A 19,728-nucleotide genomic window follows, 5' to 3' on the forward strand; every position below is an offset into this window, starting at 1 on the left:
TATTATGAAGATGAGTACAATCATGAGGAAGATTTAACTTGCATTCCATGCATTCAATTGGATTGGTATTACGTAAGTATACTTTTATAGTTTTTAATACACAGTTCACATTAATGTTTTCATCACTGCATAACACACATGAAACACTAACTCTATTCGAATACATTTTCTCAATCTGAAATATTCGCTTTCCGTTTGTCTTTTCTTATGAAAATGTCCAGTAATTCCGGAAGATAGTCTGTATCACTTAATAATTCCACATACGTTTCATAGAATTTTTCTCTTGTTAATATTCCAATAATATGGGTGTTTGCATACAAGTAAAACACATCTTCTTCAACACTAGGACTTGCAATAATACTCCATGCACGGGTTTCCAATGACTCTGGGTGTACATTCATACAATCATGCGCAAAATCATGAGGGGATCCTTCTCTACATCCATCGCAAATTAATGTATCGTTGAAATCCCATTTTTCAATAGCCTTCTTTATACATTCACGGTCCACCTTTTGACTATTACAACAACAATCTAAACCCCAAAATCGTGATGTTCTTGATAATACTGCTGGAGATGACGGCGGTGTTGGTGAAACTGTTGTTAGCACTGGTGAATCTATTGCATCAAAATCATATTCATCATCTGACGATGATTCGTATATTTCTGTTTCAGCATCGGATATTGCTTCGGTGTTAACCTCGTAGCGTTCTTCTTTCTCAAAGAGATGCATGGTGTCTCTATATATATTTTCCGCTATAGCCCGTATTTAAAGTATTTTCATACCCACAAGGTAATCACGTGTTCATCATTCGCCGCGCAAAACTTCTTTTTATTACCAATTAGCAAAGGGGCATGATTCAACATGTTTACCTGCCACAACCTCAATCTTCTTTGTATTCTTCGCCGACAACGTCTTGTGTTCACCTACCCTGGCGCCAAACTTGTTTTTATTACTCTGTCGGCACTCTGTGATGTGTACTAAACATGTCGTCGGTTTTCCTTTGTATTTGTCTTCATGTTTTAACACGCACCTGTTACCCAACAACGCCATCTTTCCCTCTTGCCCAACCAGTTTCCAAAAGCGCGCGAAAAGTTCAGTTCATGTCTTAAGTTCACCAGCGAAAGACGTACGAGAACCACGCTCTGTATATGTACCAGCAATGCTTATCGTACCGAAGTATACATATTCTATACACGAAATTTCTAGTATGCTCACCGAGTATGCTATGCATACGATCCGTCAAATTAAGAAGTCCCGCATGAATAAAGTTTATTCCCTCCACCATTTTAATATGAATGCAAATGGTCAAATTAATTAATATATAATCACAATCAGAGATTGTTCTATGGAGTATGCTTTAGCATACGATTTGGGAAAAATAATAAGGAGCTTGTAGGGCAAGCAATCCGTAAAATAAGATGTTCCAAGTAATTTATTAGGAGAATTAATTAATATAATCACAATCAGAGATTGTTCTATGGAGTATGCTTTAGCATACGATTTGGGAAAAATAATAAGGAGCTTGTAGGGCAAGCAATCCGTAAAATAAGATGTTCCAAGTAATTTATTAGGAGAATTAATTAATATAATCACAATCAGAGATTGTTCTATGGAGTATGCTTTAGCATACGATCCAATAAATAAGGAGTTTGCACAGCAAACGATCCAATAAATAAGCAGAGTATGCTTTAGCAAACGATCCAATACAAATTGTTCCAATTAATTTATTAGGAAAATACAAATAAAAAATGAGCTTCTAATGAAGCGATCCAATAAAAAAAGTTTGCAGGGCAAGCGAACCAGTACAAATTGCTCCGACTAATTTATTAAGAAAATACAAATAAAAGAATAATTAATTTGATCATAGCATAGCTGTTAGAAACAACCCTATCAAAATCATGTCCTTCAACCTCTTTTCTAGAAACTACTCCATCCCTCCTAACACTCAACCTTTTCCAGGAACCCGTCTAACCACCTAACAAACAGGGTAATAAAACAACCTCCCCCTAAAACCTCCCCAAGGCCGACACGGCCATATTGACATCAAATCTACACAGTCATAAAAGCAATAAAACCAATTAAGAGGGCAATAAAAGCTATTCAAGTGTAGAAGTCGCTCCATTTCTACTACTATACGCTACCTAAAACGTCGCTGCGCCTCGAAAAACCGCGATGTGTTAAAACCACAACTTTTCAGTAGAAGCGAAAAACATTACAAACTTAAAATTTTGCCAGATATACACGGAAAAACATGAAAATTTTAATAAAATTGGTTCTGCGTATGTTACGCATTGGACATTGTTGTAGCTTGCTTCAACAATATTATATTGCTATTTTTGTGTTTAGGTAAATATTTCGGTTCATCTTTTGCGCCTTTACATGCACATAGAGGATCAATACGTACGTGATGAGAACATGAAGGCTTTAATTTCAATCTATTATTTTTTTCATTGTTGTGGCGAAACAATTTAATATTCACTTATCACATTATATGGGACCCTGCCTGACAGCTTTTAAGTTTATTTGCATGGCATAACTCAATTTCAAGAAAAATGTCACATAGCGGTTCTTCGAGGCGTAGCGACAATTAGTAGCTTTCGAAAGTACGTATTCATAGTTCTAATCTCGAATATCTCTCCCTCAACCAGTGGTGATTTTAGAAGATTTACCCTGGGAAGAATTTAATGCTCGAGAGATGAAAAGTAATACTACGCTATTACTAATAACTCAAATTGAGCAGGAGCCAGACTTCAAAAAAGAATTTCGTAACCACTCCTAAAATCATTACTGCCCTCAGGTACTGTACAGACTTAATTGAAATGCATTGGTCTTGTGCTAATTATAAACCTTTCATATTATTTTTAACTCTTATTATTTAATATAATTTTCTCTATTGGTATATGAAATGAAAGAAATGAAAGAGAGTTCATGTTCACAATATCATAAGTTATAATGTTCTTTCTTAGTGTAGAGATGCGGAAATGAAATAAAATCCTTCGCTTAACGCAAAGTCGTAGTAAGGATTCACAGCTTTTCTTGCCCTGAAATTTTCAAATTATACACTTGATAAAATTACACTTTAGTCATTCGAAAATCTTGAAACTCACAAGCTGTACACTTGGGCACTTTTGTTGTTCTGAAATCGTGAAATTCTCGACTTTTGCACTGGAATGGCACTTTAATTGTTCTGAAGTGCTGAAATTCTCAAGTTTTGCACTAGATAAAATAGCATCTTAGTCTAACATATATTCCTTTTGCCTCCGTGTTGACAAATCAATTTTTGCTAGGCACGGTCCAAGTATAACTGCCAATTCTTGTATCGTGCATCGTAACGAAAAGAAATGTTAGCCAAAACGAAATCAAAGTCTTATATATACATAAAAAGAAACCCATATTTTCAATTCATGAATAATTTATGAAGAAAAATTTAAATGATTACATATTTTGGGAAGACGGATATACGATCACTGCATCGTACTTCCGTAATTACTTGGAAGGTTTGGCGCTATTGCTTATTACAAATCTTAATTTCAGTCAGTAAAACTTTTGTACTCCACTCGAACTCGAAGTGTTTTTTCAGTGAAACTTTCCAAATATTTTGTGGCAAAACCAAAGTGTACAAACGCGCCACGATTTACAGCTTGGGAAAGCTTTAGTTAAACCTTATATGGTAAATTAATTATTTATCATAAAAATGATTTTCAATACTTGTACTACAAAAATACAACATAGCTATGTAGGGTCTATTTGAAATTTAAAATCAATATTAATTTGTGTATTTGTCGCAATCCCCCTTCTTACCTTACCAGATCCAAAATTGCTGACTGTGTCAGCCCAAGCGGCTGCAGTTCCTGGCACTGTTACAGTGAGAGCATCATTCCATTCCCATGGTGTATTTTGGTCATATCCTTTCTCCTTCAATACGTCCAAATTTAAACCTTTAGGGCTCCTTCCGCTAGAAAGACAAAATTCTTATCTTACCGAGTCTTTGAATAGTTCTCAGTGAAACGTCTGAAATCCCATAGCAAAGATTTGCGGTCAGATCTTCCATTACAAGAAAGTACAAATTCAATGCTATATTTGGGTGGTTCCTAATGAGAAAGCATATCTACCGAATTCATGAATTTCCTAGGAAAACTCTGTAAAGAATTGAGATTAAAAATAAAGTATTTAATATCGCATAACGAAATTCATATATTTTGTCTATTTAGTTATTTTATTTCTTCTACAGTTTAGGTTGATTGATATTTGTCAACTCGTGAGTTCTGGTTATTAGTTAAATTTTAGTCCAACCCATGAATTTTTACGGTAAAATTTGCCATCGACTCATTGACTCTCAACACTGAGGAAAAACTTCGTCGGCTGTTTTGTCCTCCTAGCAGATACTGTAGCTGGACAATTTACACCATGATAACTTACACTACCTAGAAAAATCTAAATAGCTACGGTAGAAGTATTGAAATATGTTTTCTTTACGTAAAGAGTTGCATAAGGACTGTTAAGTTAAAGAAAAATGAACAGTGTTATATCATTGTTACGTAAATTTGAAACAAAAATGATAAAGCAATAATACAACCACTATACCCACAATCCGAATTCCTTATATCATCCAAGTGATTTTGTATTGTGAAATACAAAAGAATATACACCAATCACCAAAGAAATATTCATTATTCATTCTATAGACTTTCAAGACTAATAATCATCTGCAGCTATTGGTATATACGGCCAACCCAGAATCTAAAGCTATATATTGCCAACTGTGAAAGTGTAATTTTTAGGCGGTCACCAAAATTACGAAGAAAGTCTATAGGGGTAACACGTGAGGCAGGGCCATATAACTTTGGGGGAGGAACAAAAACAAAATTACAAACAATGCAATAACAAATATGTTGATTTTTGTAAAACTTTGCAATGAGAGGGCATAGTTTATTTTGTGGTTTGTAGAATTTAAATCGTGTATCACATGGCAGAGTTTCAATAAGTTTACTGATAACAAGCATGATTAAAGCGTGGTTTAAACAGTGTTGAATTCAGACTTTAGTACAAGGGGACAATAAAAATTTAAGAGGGGCTCTATTCTAGATTGCAATAGTGCAGCAGGAATCTGTCACCAAAAAAAAAAAAAAAAAATGATGAACTTATTGTCTGGTCAGTTGCAATGACCAACATATTGCCATCTTTCCCTGCCTAACGTTGTAAAGATTCTGTGTGCGTCTGTATCTAATTTCCAAGTTTTTATTTAAATTCAACTTTATACGAGAACACGGTTTGTTAATTAGGACAGTTAGGTTAGGCAAAACAAGAAACAAATTTTCTTTAAAAAAACATTTTTGCTTTTAAGACTTTTATTTCTGAAAAAAAACTTAAAAAAAACAAACATATTTCAATGCATGTATATAGATATTCTAGGGGGTCGCCTAAATATTCCAGGAGGCTCAGCCCCCCTTAAACATGCCTGAATTCAACAGTGGGTTTAAGGACCTCAATGAAACTGGAAGTGTTACTAGTTTACTATGGTCTAGTTATAGTAATAGATCTGCAACCAGTATAAAAACGGTTAAATCAGTGACGAAGAGTATAATCAGAAATCTCAAAAATCCAATCTAACCGAAAAGTCAAAAGAAGGACTGCAGAATTAGGAGTGGTTTCACTACAGCATAGAAGATTATACGTGAACAACTTCGAGCTAAATATTGTGGTATAGTATGTCAATGATGCAAGCCTTACTCGAGGAATAGAATGATGTTCGTAAGGAACACCTAAATAAGAAATGAGATTATGCTTAATCAGGCCCAGGGAATCCAGGGAATCTAGAGGGGTGCACCCCTAAATTTTTGCTGTCCCCCTAAAATTTTCACGGTAAGCTTGCAAATGAACTATAATATGACGATGAACTATAATATGGTTGGATAGCCCCCCTCCCAATTTCTACCGCCCCCCTACATTTTGGGGCTGGCTACGGCCTGCGCTTAATCCAATACAAAATGATGCCGCAGCGCTCAGTTCGTTTGGTTTGTTGGGTTAGTTTGGTTAGGTTTAGAGTCTCTTTTCAGCACCGAGGCAATATGAGATGTGGACCTACAGTTTAACATGAGATCCGAACCATATGCGCTTCCGCTGGGAGTCGAATACAGATCTCCTGCATCGAAGGCACGCATGCTAACCATACAGCCATGATCACGCTTAACGATGAACTCTTGTTTTTATATGACAGCTGCATTTTATATGTTGGATGAGGTGAACAGACATAACTATAGTTTTTGTGGACAGGATCATCAAACAGGTGCACGAAACAACAACAAGGATAGTGAGTAGCGAGCCATCTGCATGAATAGGACCATTCTCCATCTAGGAAAACACTGTTATTAAACAAATGGATCTTACCTAATGCTGTTTTCTTTCATGAAAACGATATATTCCCCTTCTCCTCTCAAGTACAGCATTATTTGATCGAACAATTTGATAAAATATGGATTGATTTCAGATCATTTTCTTGGCACGCAATGTCCACATCATGCGACTTCTGTTTGGATAAAATATTACGCTATTTAGTCTTTGAATGCGTATGATAGAAAAGGAAAAAAAAGTCATATTGTTATTCAGGAAATCCCAAATGAAGGTTGTCCACATGAAATTTTGAGATTTTGGACACGTGTGTAAGAGGGTGTTTGGATAGCAATGAAGAACAATAGGAAGTTTTATATTGAACAATCATATGTCATTGTGTTGATGCAGATCTTCGTTCGGAATCTCCGTTAATGTTTTGATATCATCATCCCATCTTACATCGTCAAGTTATTGTGTTCTTGGTCTCCTCATTTAATTGTTCTAATTTTCTGTTCCAGGACTGAGTTAATTCACTTAACTGACAAATTAAATGCTATGGCTGATCATACTGTTTCTTCTTTTCTCTAACTTGGTAAAATGCAGAAGTTTTCATCTCTTTATTGTGTTACTTCCTCTTTCTGTACTTCTGTTACTTCCATTATACTCACAGTATTCTTTTCCAACGAATCTGGAGCGTCTCTACCTTAGATTTTTGGAAGAATCTGAGTATCCCTTCCTGATAAAGTTCTTGATAAATATTTTCTTTTCTGCTATTTATTTATAGACCTCTCGAGCGTACATCTGGCTTGGCAATGACCACAGTTTTGGGCGCTAGGGAATTTGTAACCTCATTTACTTCGAATAGCCATTACACTGTAGCACTGACTACACTATTTAATAATTCGAAAGTACTATATTCGAAACAATGCTGACATAAGCCGCTTTACCCAGTTAATATGGCACACAATTTCTTAATATTTCTTATTACTTACCTTCCATTAAGGCCATACACTTTCTTCGTCTTCGCGTTATAGAAAAGGCAGAAGGCATCGCCTCCAAGGCCTGTGCTCGTTGGTTCAGTCACCTGAAGAGCAGCTGCTGTGGCCACGGCAGCATCAGCTGCATTTCCACCTTTCTCCAGAATTGCTGCAAAGAAAAAGTTTTCGGTTCATCGTTCACATTTATTTGTTTCATTCTATATACAGCACATACATTAGAAGAAATTTAATACGCTTATCGATAAACACAGCCAATCTTATTACCTAATCACTGACTAACGTAATTGATTGAAGCGTAAAATCAGTAGTACTACTACAAGCGAGTTTTTCATTTCATTTGTGTAACTACAATAGACTTCCGAACTACAGAGGTATCCTATTCTAACCAAATACCGTATGTGGTAGATTTATCAGTTCTGATTTCAAATGGCGGATAAGGAAAGGGGAAGGCGCATCTACTCTTGGAAATGAGATCTTTCAGTCTAACATCCCATGGTTATGCTCTTTAGGCTAAAGGAGACAGATGATTAAGGCAAGTGAATGATAATGGACGAATTGGTCGAATGATAATGTAGAAGTATTCCGAGAAAACCCACGGACATAATACCACAAAATTATTTAATCAGGGATCGAACCAAATAATTTATCGCTGTAGTAGAGAAAAGAATGGAGACTGAGCCTATTTTGGGGACTCTAAATGCGTATCAAAAAATCGTCTTTCGGTATTTATTACCAGTTTTGCTCTATGAGGCTCACTATTGAAACCTGAAGTTGCTATGAATTTTAACCACTTCTGGTTTCAGTACAGTCTTAAAAATACAAAAAGGCGTCTGTTCTTGAGATGCTGAAATCATATTTGAAAATGTTTCTTGTTATTTTTTGCCATGTTTGCTCTATTACTATCAAATTTGAAACCAAAAACTGGGATTTCTAAGACATCTGGATGGAATAGGGCGGCCAAGAACGGAGTTAGAACCTATTATTAGGACTCTGAATCCATTTCAGAAAGTCGTTTCTCGTAACTACTGACCAGCACAGAAGAATAGCACAAAGCATTTATAGAAGGGCCCATAAAAACTTACAACTAACTATACTAAGTTACATAGCGCAAGAGCATAGGCTTTATGATGTCCATAAAAACTTATATATAAGAACTATAACTATATTATATCTACAAGCTTATATCTACACTGAGAAAAAAAAAACAAGACAAACCTTAATCAACATAAGAGAAGGATGGTTTCTTGCACTAACAACACCATTTAAATTTTGTAGTAACTTTAACTTCTCTTCTCTAATATTTAAAGCATCATCTATAACATTACCAGAGATATCCACTATTTATTATATAAAAATTCTGATTATTTAACAGCGAGAAGAACATGTGAGCTCCATCAAAATCAATCAAATCAACATTCTCATCTTGAACTTAAACATTGATACTATTAAATTTATCGTGATGCATTGAAAAAAATAACTTTTCTCTAGGCTCGTATATGATTGAAGGTTCTCTAAACTTTGCATTTGTTCTAAATGTTGCTATTAAATCTGTTTCGTTATATGTTGTATCATTATGTTTTTAAATCATACCTTCTGCTAAATCACAGTGAATGTTTATAGTATCAAATGGATGAAATTTTGTTACCTTATCTCCAACATATTCTCCAGAGTTAAATAAATTCTTTTCACTAAAACCTAATACAGAACCAATAATATCTAAACTTGTCCACTCCACAGTTTCACTCTATTTTTTGATCTATCCTCACTTAACATTGTTCTGTCCTGATTGCTGTATATACTCTTCTAGTTCTTTTAAATTGTAATGACTGAGAGGAACTAATGTTTCTAATACTTTGGTGTTGGTAGATAAATTATTAACTTATTGTGTCTTTTCTGTAATGTTTGGTGTTAAGAATGTTGTGTAAAATCCTGCAAGAGCTACTTCTAAATTGTTTTCAAATAGATAATGCAGATACATGTTTAATACAGACGAATAACCATTTAAATTAAATATTCTCATTTATTATATAATAAAAATGGATAATTGGGATATTAAAGTAAGGTTAACAGAAGAAACAACAAAGGGAAAAGGGAATTGTGTATTACTTCCTGACGATATAAGATGTTTAATAGTTGGGCCTAGTGGGTGCGGAAAAACAACGTTAATGATTGATAATTTCTTGTTGATACCAGAATGGTTAAAATATGCAAATGCTTGAAAGTCTCAATCAATCTAAATACCAACAACTAATACAACTTTTTCGAGATATAGAATATGATATTAAAGATACAGTAGCAGTAGTAAGAGGAAACAACGAAGAGATTATTCCATTAGATGAGTGTGAGAATGATTCTGTGGTAGTGTTTGATGATTACATTTTAGAAGAACAAAACCATGTAATAGAATATTTTGATCGTGGTTGTCATAAGGGTTTAAACTGTTTCTATCTAGGACAAACCTATTCTAAAGTACCAAAACAATTAATTAGAGATAACTTAAACTTTCTTTGTATCTTTAGACAGGACAATGTGAATCTAAAGCACATGTATGATGAATTTGTTGGATCTGATATGTCGTTTGAAAAATTACAATTTTTATGCAATAAGTGTTGGGAAGAAGATCATGGTTTCTTAACAATAGATATGACTAGGAAAACGAATAATGGTAAATATAGAAATAAAATTAAAGAGTTTCTAAAAGTATAAGTTAAACATAGATAGTCAGATAAATGTGGATAAACGTAGGTGAACGTAGATGAACGTGTATGTTGTGTTACGTTATGTTACGTTATGTTAAGTTATATTGTGTTACGTTGTGTTGTGTTTTTATTTTTCTTTAAATAATAAATGGATGTTAATAAAGCTACGAAATATATAGTTAAGAGAAGAACTTGTTAAAAGATTTAAGGAAATTAAACAGGCTAATCGAAGTAAATATGAGAAATATAAAGAACAAGATCAGCCTGTTATCGATTTAGGAAAGATATATGAAAAGAAACAGAAGAAAATAAAAATCTAATTCAAGAGTTAGATCCAGTTGTACACAAGAGTGCGAAAGTAGATTCAAGCTTATTAGTGACACCTCCTGTGTATGAGAGTTCAATATGTGAAAGTGATACGCCTATAACAGAAGAAATAAAACATATGAAAAAGAAAATTAAGTATAAAGTAGAAGGAATAAAGTCTTTAGGAACTACTCATTTTGGTAAGATTGCCTCAAGATATGCAACTAGAGATTATAAAAGTTTTGGAATACAATCATATGGTGAAGATGGGAAAATCATACATTTGATAGGGGATACGAAAGTTAAAATTCATGGTGATGATTTAGTTATTAATAATCGATATTACACAGGAATTGAAGGTTTATGGGAATTACTAAAAAAACATAATCCAAAAAACTATAATGATGATGACCTAAAAATATACAGAAATAGTCATTGATTTTAGTGTAGCATTTTATAACAATGATCCAAATACAAGAAAACAACGATCTAGTAGAAGCAAAAAATACCAGAGTTACATATTCCAAGCTACGAATTTTCCGGACCTTACACGAAGCTACAAGAAAGAGGAGGTAAGGGTATTAGTAAACTAGATTAAGCTTGTAGAGAACATGATATTTACTACAGAGATAATAAAGATACAGCTTCTAGACATATTGCGGACAAAGAATTAGAAAATAGAGCATGGGAAAGAGCTTTTGCTAAAGATGCAAACTTGATAACAGAACAGTTACCAGCTTTAGAAACTGCTTAGGCTATGAATACAAAAGTAAGGTATGGTTTAGGTTTATAAGTGTTTTAGGTTTCCAAATATGTATTGTTTTTAATTTTTATGGATTTTCCATAAAATAAGTTCTTTTAGGTTTATCAGAAGTATGAAGTTGAAAAGTTTTACATTTACTATTCCTAATGAGGAACTTAATTAAATATTGATCACATTTAACCAAGAAACAGTTAAATGATAAAGCTAAGAAAATTAAAGAAGGTAGAGGAATGCATTTACCTCTTTCTATACCACAATAAAAACAAACAAACAAAGAAATGAAAACAAATGATAACAAAGTTCATTATGCAGGTTTTATATTTACAATTCCAACAATTTTAGCTTTAATAAGTGCTCCTGGTTCTGCTGCTGGAGGTGCGGCTGCTATTGCAAAGGCTGTAGATAATGTAAAAAAGAATAAACAGGAATTAGAAGAACAAAAGAGACATAATTTATCAATGGAAGATGACAAGGTGATAAGTTTCCAAAAAACGTAAAGTCCAAAAGAGTAAAGAAGAAATTAAACTTTTAAGTAATTTGGACCTAATATATCTTGTTAAACAACTTAAAATAAGAAACTTTAGAGGTGTATTTATGAGTGATGAATTGCCTAAACAAACAAGGAAGAATGAATGTGGTATTATTAATTTTGATACATCTAAAATATAGGAACACATTGGATTTGTTGTTTGAAAGAAGGAAATAGAAAGTATGTTTGATTCATTCGGAGGTAATCCACCCAAAACACTCATAAAATATCTTTTTCGTAATAATATAGAGTACAGTAGCAATGTTTACATGTGGGTATAGTTTTCTAGAAATTATTAGTTAACTAAATAGAAATGAAAATATGGCTTAAATGATTTTTTCTTTATAATAAATATGGATAAAATAGAGTCATATGAATTACAATCCTTTAAGCCTAATCAAAAAACAACTCAGAATCGGCTACGTAAGGGGTCCAGAATGGCTTGGTATGACGCTAGAAAGGTATTTTAATTATTCGACACATAAGCGAAAAACGCAAACCGCATGGTGACAGAAAAGTAACACGACTAAGTTGTGTGGTCATTTAAAAAAATTTCTCAAGACTCTCCGGCGTCTCTCGATATTTATTGAGACACGTAACATATACCACGAGAAGATCTAGTCCCCAAGCGGTCAGTTTTTGCAGCTACAAGAAAAAAAGGTCCTTGAAAAGCAACCCCAAGAGAAAAAAACATCACAGAAAAAGGGAAAACGAAGAGAAGTGTAGAAGGCCGAGTTCCTTCTCCTTCATCTGCATATCAAAATGCAGATGAGGGGCACATTTACATAGTATTATGTAAATAGATTAATTTGTGGTTAAATTAATTGCTTGGAAATTAGTGTGCAACTTAAATATTATCTTGTTATTATGAATAAAAATGGGTAAACACCGACCGTAGTACCAATATCTGTTGTGTTAAAGAAGTGTAAGTGTATCAACATCCACCAATGGTCTACCAAGACCGAAAAAACCGCCATCTATCCAAAGTATTCATAGAGATCTGTTTTTCCTGAATGGTGAGTACCTGGTACTAATTCCAATGTTTTGTTTTCAGGAGTGTGAGTCAAGGAAGCATTTCCCCTTGTCTTTGTACATCTGACATCTCCCTGAATGGGGCCCAGGGAGAATTACGCCCATAGAACTAACAGAACTCAGTCATGAGTATAGTGAGTAATTAAACCGGCTGCTACCTGTTTGTTTAAAACTAGATTTTTTTTCTTATGTTTATTTTGAAAACTCACTATAATTAGCTGCCAGACCATGACTGTAGTACAGGGTGCCCTGAGATTATTTGTTTATCTATATTAATTTTCATATTGCTCTACCGACTTTACGTGTGGCAGTGGCGGCTTCTACAGGAGATCAAATTTTATCTCCAAGCAGGGAATTAAGTATTCTAATACATCTCTTTTGCATTTTATGTAAATTTCTACATTAATTTGAATATTCCCAGCCACTCCACCTCATTATTATCATTTTATTTGTGGTGGTGTTTTTTTTGGTATGCTTAGTTTCGGCTCTGGCTACCTGCACCTCACAATATACTTGGCGCCCAGCGTGGGGCGCGATATTCCACGCTCTTGCGCCAATTTCTTGGCGCCAACAGCGTAAAGGGCGATAGAGTATTTCTCATAAATACTCATTTGGTCAGTGTACTTTTGGAAGTAAAATTTTCGGTCTATGTTTTGTCAAACCCCTCAAAATTTCCAAGAACTACGGTGTCTTATAAATGTTTTGAATTTTATGTTTGTGCCTTTGAATTTTGTGCTTTTGATACTGTGTATTAGAGAATTCAGGTTTATTGAAGTTTAGGGGGGAAGTGAATTTTGTATTAAATTTTTGTTTTTATTTATGGTTGTAACGAGAGCACAGGCTCGCTATCTTGCAAATATGGAAAGTCAATTTATAAACGAAGATTTCGCTCAGAGAGCAGACGAGCTCTCAGAGGAGAGTCAAGTTGAAGCGCAGTGCGCTAACGAGCGCACTGACAGCGTAGTGGGAAATGCAGATGTGGTGGAAACGGTTCCGCCAGCCACAGGTAGGGAACCGGAAGTGCATTTGCAGGAGGAAAGTGAGACGACTGTCAATCCGAGTATTGTTGATAGCCCAGCCCGTAACGAAAGTAGTACTATGGAAAATATTAGTAGTTTCAATCTTGCGGCCATTTTAGGCGAAATATTACAGGGCCAAAGGAAAATAGAGGAAAGCACGAAGAAATTAGAGGAAAACGCGAGAAGTCTTGAAAGTAAGGTAGAGTTACAACTTTTAGAAAGTTCCCGTAACCTAGAAAGCAAACTAGAGTCGAAGTTAGAAGCAAGTTCAAAAAGCTTAGAGAAATTAGAGAGAAAAATCGAAGAAAGTAACAGCAATTTAGGGAACAGCTGTCAGAGGCTTGAACAGAGGATAGAGACCGGCCTGGAGCAAGTACATCGAGAGACAAAAGATATGTATAAACGTCTCGAACAGGCGATCGAGTCTAGTAATGCTCGTCTTGAACTCCAGTTGGAGACTGTGAGTTCGAGACTCGAGCACAGTGAACGTGAGTTGACTGAGCGTTTAGAGGTCACCACAGTGGAGCTAAGGGCGGAGATCGAAGGCGCACGTGAAGATCTGAACTCACGCGTAGCAGAAACGGCCAGTAAGCTTGAAGAGAATTATAATGATCTCAATAAGAATATACAGCGTGTCTCGTCTCGTGTAGAACAGACCACCCAAAATCTAAATAACCAGGTCAGGAGAGTGGAAGTGAGCTTCGCTTCCCAACTAGCCAGACTTAGGGGGGAAATCGAGCAAGAAACGCAACTCGAGGAAATACGTTCCGAGTGCAACGGTAGCATCCGTCAGATGCATGGTACCGTACAAGACGTCTGCACTCAATTGGAGAAGAAAATGGAGGAATGGAAAAACTCCATGCAGAAAGAGACGAGCGTGGTGATCGAGGGACGTCTCGCGAACATCACCGTCTCAGCTACGCAAGAAAGAACTCCATCACCACCGAACTCCTCAAGTCGCGACTTGCACGGTTCTCAACCTGGGAACCTGGCGAAATCCCACGAGACAGACCCTGTACCGTCGACGTCTCGCTCATGTACTCATGAGACGAGACAGAATCTCGCCACAGCATTAGGTCTCATTCATAGAGACGTTACCTTGCCGTTTTACATGGGGTCCGAATCCGAGACAGAGACCTATAACTTCGTCCAGGACCTTGACCGTTACTTTGAGGTCACGGCGGTACCTGAAGAACTGAGACTTAGCCTCATACCTAGGGCTCTGAAAAACACCTCGTATCAATGGTTCCAAGTGAACCGTAGTAAGATAAAAACCTACGACGACTTCATTAATGAATTTAAGCAGTTCTATTTGGTCTAGGAATTAATTCGTGCGGTTGGTACGCACACATTGAAGCTGTAGTACAAACACTAAATACATAAATACCTTAAGAAAAATATTGTCCATCGCTAGCCACCACTTTCGCCCATCTGTCAGGCAATGTACGGATTCCGTGGCGAAAGAAGTCCTCATCCTTGGAAGCGATCTAGTCAGAGACCCATGTTTCGATATCTTCTGAAGAAGTAAACCGCTGTCCAATCAAATCGTTGTTCATGCAATCGAACAAGTAGTAGTCCGAAGGAGCAACGTCTGGTGAATACGGCGGGTGGGGTAAAACTTCCCATCCGACATTTTCTAAATAGGTTTTGACCGGTTTTGCGACATGTGGGCGAGCGTTATCATGTTGAACAATAAGTTTATCATGTCTGTTCTCCTATTCTGGTCGTGATCCGGCCAGAGCTTGCTTCAAACGCATTAATTGTCGTCGATAACGTTCTCCATTCATAGTTTCACCCGGTTGCAGCAGCTCATAGTACACCACACCTTTCATATCCCACCATATGCACAGCATAACCATTGCACAGTGAATATCTCGTTTTGGTTGTGATGGACCTGGTTCACCTGGTTTCACCCAGGCCTTTTCTCGTTTAGGGTTCTCGTAATGGATCCACTTCTCATCACCCGTAATAATTCGATGCAGAAACCCCTTTCTGCTCTGTCGTTGAAGCAGCAATTCGCAAATGTTTTTTCGTCTTTCAACGTCTCTGTCTTTCAATTCATGTGGAACCCAATGTGACATCTTTTGAATCATTCCCATGGCTTTCAAGCGTTTGGAGACTGTTGTTTGATCAACGCCTAATGCTGCTGCAAGTTGTTCCTGCGTTTGACACGAATCCTGCTCGAGCAATGCTGTCAATTCTTCGTCTTGAATTTTTTTGGCTGTCCAGCTCGCTCTTGGTCTGCCAAGCCGAAATCACCACTTCTAAACCGTGCAAACCACTTCTGACACGTTCGCTCAGCTCGAGCATGGTCACCATACACTTCCACCAAAATACGATGACTTTCAGTCGCACTTTTCTGCATGTTAAAGTAATGCAGCAGGACACCCCGCAAAAACACTTTATCAGGCACAAATTGCGCCATGTTCACTTAACTACAAACTGGTGTTGTTGACGCTTTAATCCACTGCCCTATAGTACGAACGATACGCGATGACAGGGGTTTGCAACACATGTGTGTATACACGGAACTGTGGGACGCTCCGTTCGTTGCGCCATCTCTTGTCCACCCGCACGAATTAATTCCTAGACCAAATATTTGAGTGAGGAACGTCTGGCGAACTTGAGGGCTAACATACTCACGTCGCATTTTGATAGTCGTGTGCACAAATTTCCAGCAGAATATCTGTTGGATTTGTTGCACAAGAATAGCATCTTGGAACCACGTATGACAGATTCCACATTATTGAAAGTACTCCCGAGGCACTTTCCTAACTGGTTATTTCGGGCTATTGTCTCGTCTCGCCCGAAAACCATAGCAGAGTTGCTTAACTTAGTTCAGGAACTGCAGTCTTCGATGTCGAATCGAGACCAGTTTTATCAACAGAACCCGAGGAAGGGGGTCAACATGCTCCAGGTGAGCATTGACAACGAAGAAAATAGCCCCCCAGGCCCAAGCGGTAAGCAGCTGGCTCGTATACAGACAAAAAGAACACGAGGAAACCAGCGTCCTTACCAGAGACGAGGACAACGACGGAACCAAAACAACCAGCGCTCACAACCCTGTAATCAGTGCAACGGCAGTGGGTCGTCTGGTTGGTCACGTGGTGGGAACTCCCACACCCACCACAACAATCGTGTAGCCCGCGGTAAGAGGGGAGGAACGCGCAACACGGATAGCCAGCAACGGAACTCCTTTGGAGGAGAGGATGAGATTCAGTTACTGGAACACTATGACCCCCTCCACCGAACCAGCATACCAAGGTTACCAGGAATAACCAATCCTCATCTCCTTCGTCAAGGGAATGAGGTTTGTCCGCATATACTTGCGGCGACGGTAGGTTGGACACGGAGAGAACTTGTTCACCCGAGTTGACAAAATTACAACACAAGTATGTGCGTAATTCAGAAACCAGTTTAGATAATGAAAACATAGAGAATTCTTGCAAAACTGCAGTGAAGGAAATTTGTACTTCAGAAGAAGAAAAGAAGAAGAAAATTGCGATTTTTGTTTACAAATAAAGAATAAGAAGCATTTTGATCAAGGCGTTTTAGAACAGAATTTAGTGTTATTAAGTAGGAACGGAGAACAAATCGAGACAGGGAAATTTATGAGGAAGCTAATGTCATTTTTAAGAATCTTTTTGACTCTTGTAATGAACCGTTACCAGCAAATAACGTCATTTCACTACCAGAAATAACTGTGTGTTTATTTGGCAAAGAAGTAAATTGTTTATTGGACACCGGGGCGACCTGCTCTGCGATCTCTAAAGAATTTTGGGACACCGTCTCAAATAGCCGACCCCCACCCGCATTTTTGAGTGCGAAGAATATACGGGTAACGTCGGCTTTTGGAAGTAAAGCAGCGACACTAATTGGCCAAACTCTGTTAGTCATTGTGATACAAGGGAAGGAATACCATACTTTAGGTATTATTATTTCAGGCTTAAATAGGTCTTGTATACTAGGATCCAACTTTTTCACAGAATCTCGTGCCGTGTTAGACTATGACACCGGCCTTCTACATCTCAAAAATCCTCATGATGTAGAAGTAGCGTTTAGATCCGTAGATTGCGAGACTGAAGATCTAGTAGTTCGATGTTTGGAGTGGAATGGAGAGTGCAGAAAACCATTTAGTTTAATGGATGAAATTGAAAATGTTAATTTTAATTTTTCCCCGTCAGACGAAAGACGGAACGCCATACGGGTTCATGCACATGATGAGTCTAAGACCTCCAGAGAGCAGGCAACTCGTGCACCAAACTTGGATGATGGAAGATTCCCAAGTGCCCAAGAAATGGCGAATCACGTATTCCCACCAGAAGAGTGGATGAAAGTGAAGATTCGCGCCTCCCATTCAGAGATAGAAGAGTTTGTATCGAACTACTCAGATCTCTCAGCCTCACAAAGAGATAGTTTGAAAGCTGTGCTGCACAAGCATCAAGCCCTTTTTGATGTCAAGCCAGGTTGCATAGCTAACTTCGTGCATGAGATTGGAGTAACGGACGAACGTCCAATCAAGACCAAACTTTATCCTTACCCTAAACGCTACAGAAATTTAGTATCCAATGAAATTTCGAGATGGCTCGCATGGGGTGTGATCAAGAAACAGCCTACGGCTTATATCAACCCACTGGTAGTGACACCGAAGAGTGATGGACGTATACGTGTATGTATCGATGGTCGAGCTCTGGCTAAGATATCTGGTGATTTATCTGACAGACCAATGTCTCCCTTGTCTGTTCTCCAAGACATCTGCGATAATTCTTGGTTCAGCTGCGTGGATGCAACTGAAATGTTCCTCCAAATAAAGGTCAAAGAAAGTGACCAAAAGTATTTAGGATTTTTACATGAAGGTATTTCCTACGTTTTTCAGAAATTACCTTTCGGTACAAAACAGAGCCTTACTTCTTGCGTTAGAGCATTAGATATGCTTATAGGAACTGAAGCGCGAGAGTACTGCGGCGCATATGTCGATGATCTGATTTTAGCGGACAGGAGCTTCAGTGAACATCTTGTACACCTCGACAGAGTGTTGGGTTTACTCACTGCAGGTGGCCTAACTCTCAGGCTGAAGAAGTGTAACTTCGCAAGAAAGAAACTAAACATACTTGGTTTCCAACTTTCTCAATACGGTATTGGAAAGGATCCGGAGAAAGTGAAGTCGGTGTTAGATTTCAGAACACCCCGGAACGTGAAGGAACTGCGTTCCTTCATTGGCTACTGTCAATATTACAGGTGCTTCAGCAGGAAATACTCGGAGGTTCTCTATCCGTTGTTCAACCTGCTGAAGGAAAATGTGAGGTTCAAGTGGGAACCCGAACATCAGGCAGCGATGGAGAAGATCAAACAGATCTTCCAAGAAGAAGTTGTGTTGAAGACCGTCCTGCCTGATAAACAACTCATCTTAGAATCGGATGCGTGTGATTTTGCGTGTTCTGCTCTATTGTACCAGCGTGATGATAATGATGACATTAGGGTCATTGCGTTCACATCACGTGTGTTCAATGCTGCCCAGAAAAATTACTTCGTAACTGAGAAGGAGTTCTTTGGACTGATAGATGGGGTTGTTAAATTTAAGCAATACTTAGTAGGAACTAAATTCATAATTCGCAGCGACCACCTTGCTCTGAAATTCATCCTGTACTGTAGACTTACAAACCAGCGCATCACCCGGTGGGCGATGTTGCTCTCCAATTTTAATTTTGAGTTTCAGTTTGTAAAGTCAAATGAAAATCTGAGTGATTATCACTCACGATACCCCCTCACACAGAAGAAGACCTCAGTGTTGCATGGAAGCCTATCCTCCAGGAGTCGCTGATGACCATACTGACGGAAATTCCTTGTGAGTTGAGAAAGATGATAGCCATACTACCAGAGATGCAGTCTTCAGATCCTGTCTACGGCAAGATCAAGAGAGATGTAGAAGAGAAGACGGACTCACCAAGAGTGAATGGTGCTTGTCACCGTTTCGAAGTTTTGAACAGACGCTTATGTAAGCGTGACCGGGAAGGAGTTCGAATATGCATCCCAGAAGTGCTAGTAATTCC

At 37.5% G+C, this 19,728-nt stretch overlaps 1 protein-coding gene and 1 pseudogene across 1 annotated transcript in view; both read right to left on the minus strand.

Annotated features, from left to right (window-relative positions):
- The window catches only part of LOC145667130 (glutathione hydrolase-like YwrD proenzyme), an 87,473-nt gene extending 74,687 nt beyond the window's left edge, over nt 1-12,786 (minus strand). The window contains exons 1-3 of the mRNA XM_081734873.1: nt 12,774-12,786; nt 7,325-7,478; nt 3,804-3,957 (exon numbers count right to left, since the gene is read on the minus strand). Of these exons, the coding sequence (XP_081590999.1) occupies nt 3,804-3,957; nt 7,325-7,478; nt 12,774-12,786 (321 nt within the window). The remainder of the gene's footprint in view (nt 1-3,803; nt 3,958-7,324; nt 7,479-12,773) is intronic.
- The window catches only part of LOC145666173 (NADH-ubiquinone oxidoreductase chain 4 pseudogene), a 287,501-nt pseudogene that overhangs the window by 75,952 nt on the left and 191,821 nt on the right, over nt 1-19,728 (minus strand).

This window comes from Thermobia domestica, chromosome 12 (genome assembly GCF_964235325.1).
Source record: "Thermobia domestica chromosome 12, izTheDome1.hap1.1, whole genome shotgun sequence".
Classification (NCBI taxonomy): Eukaryota; Metazoa; Arthropoda; class Insecta; order Zygentoma; family Lepismatidae; genus Thermobia; species Thermobia domestica.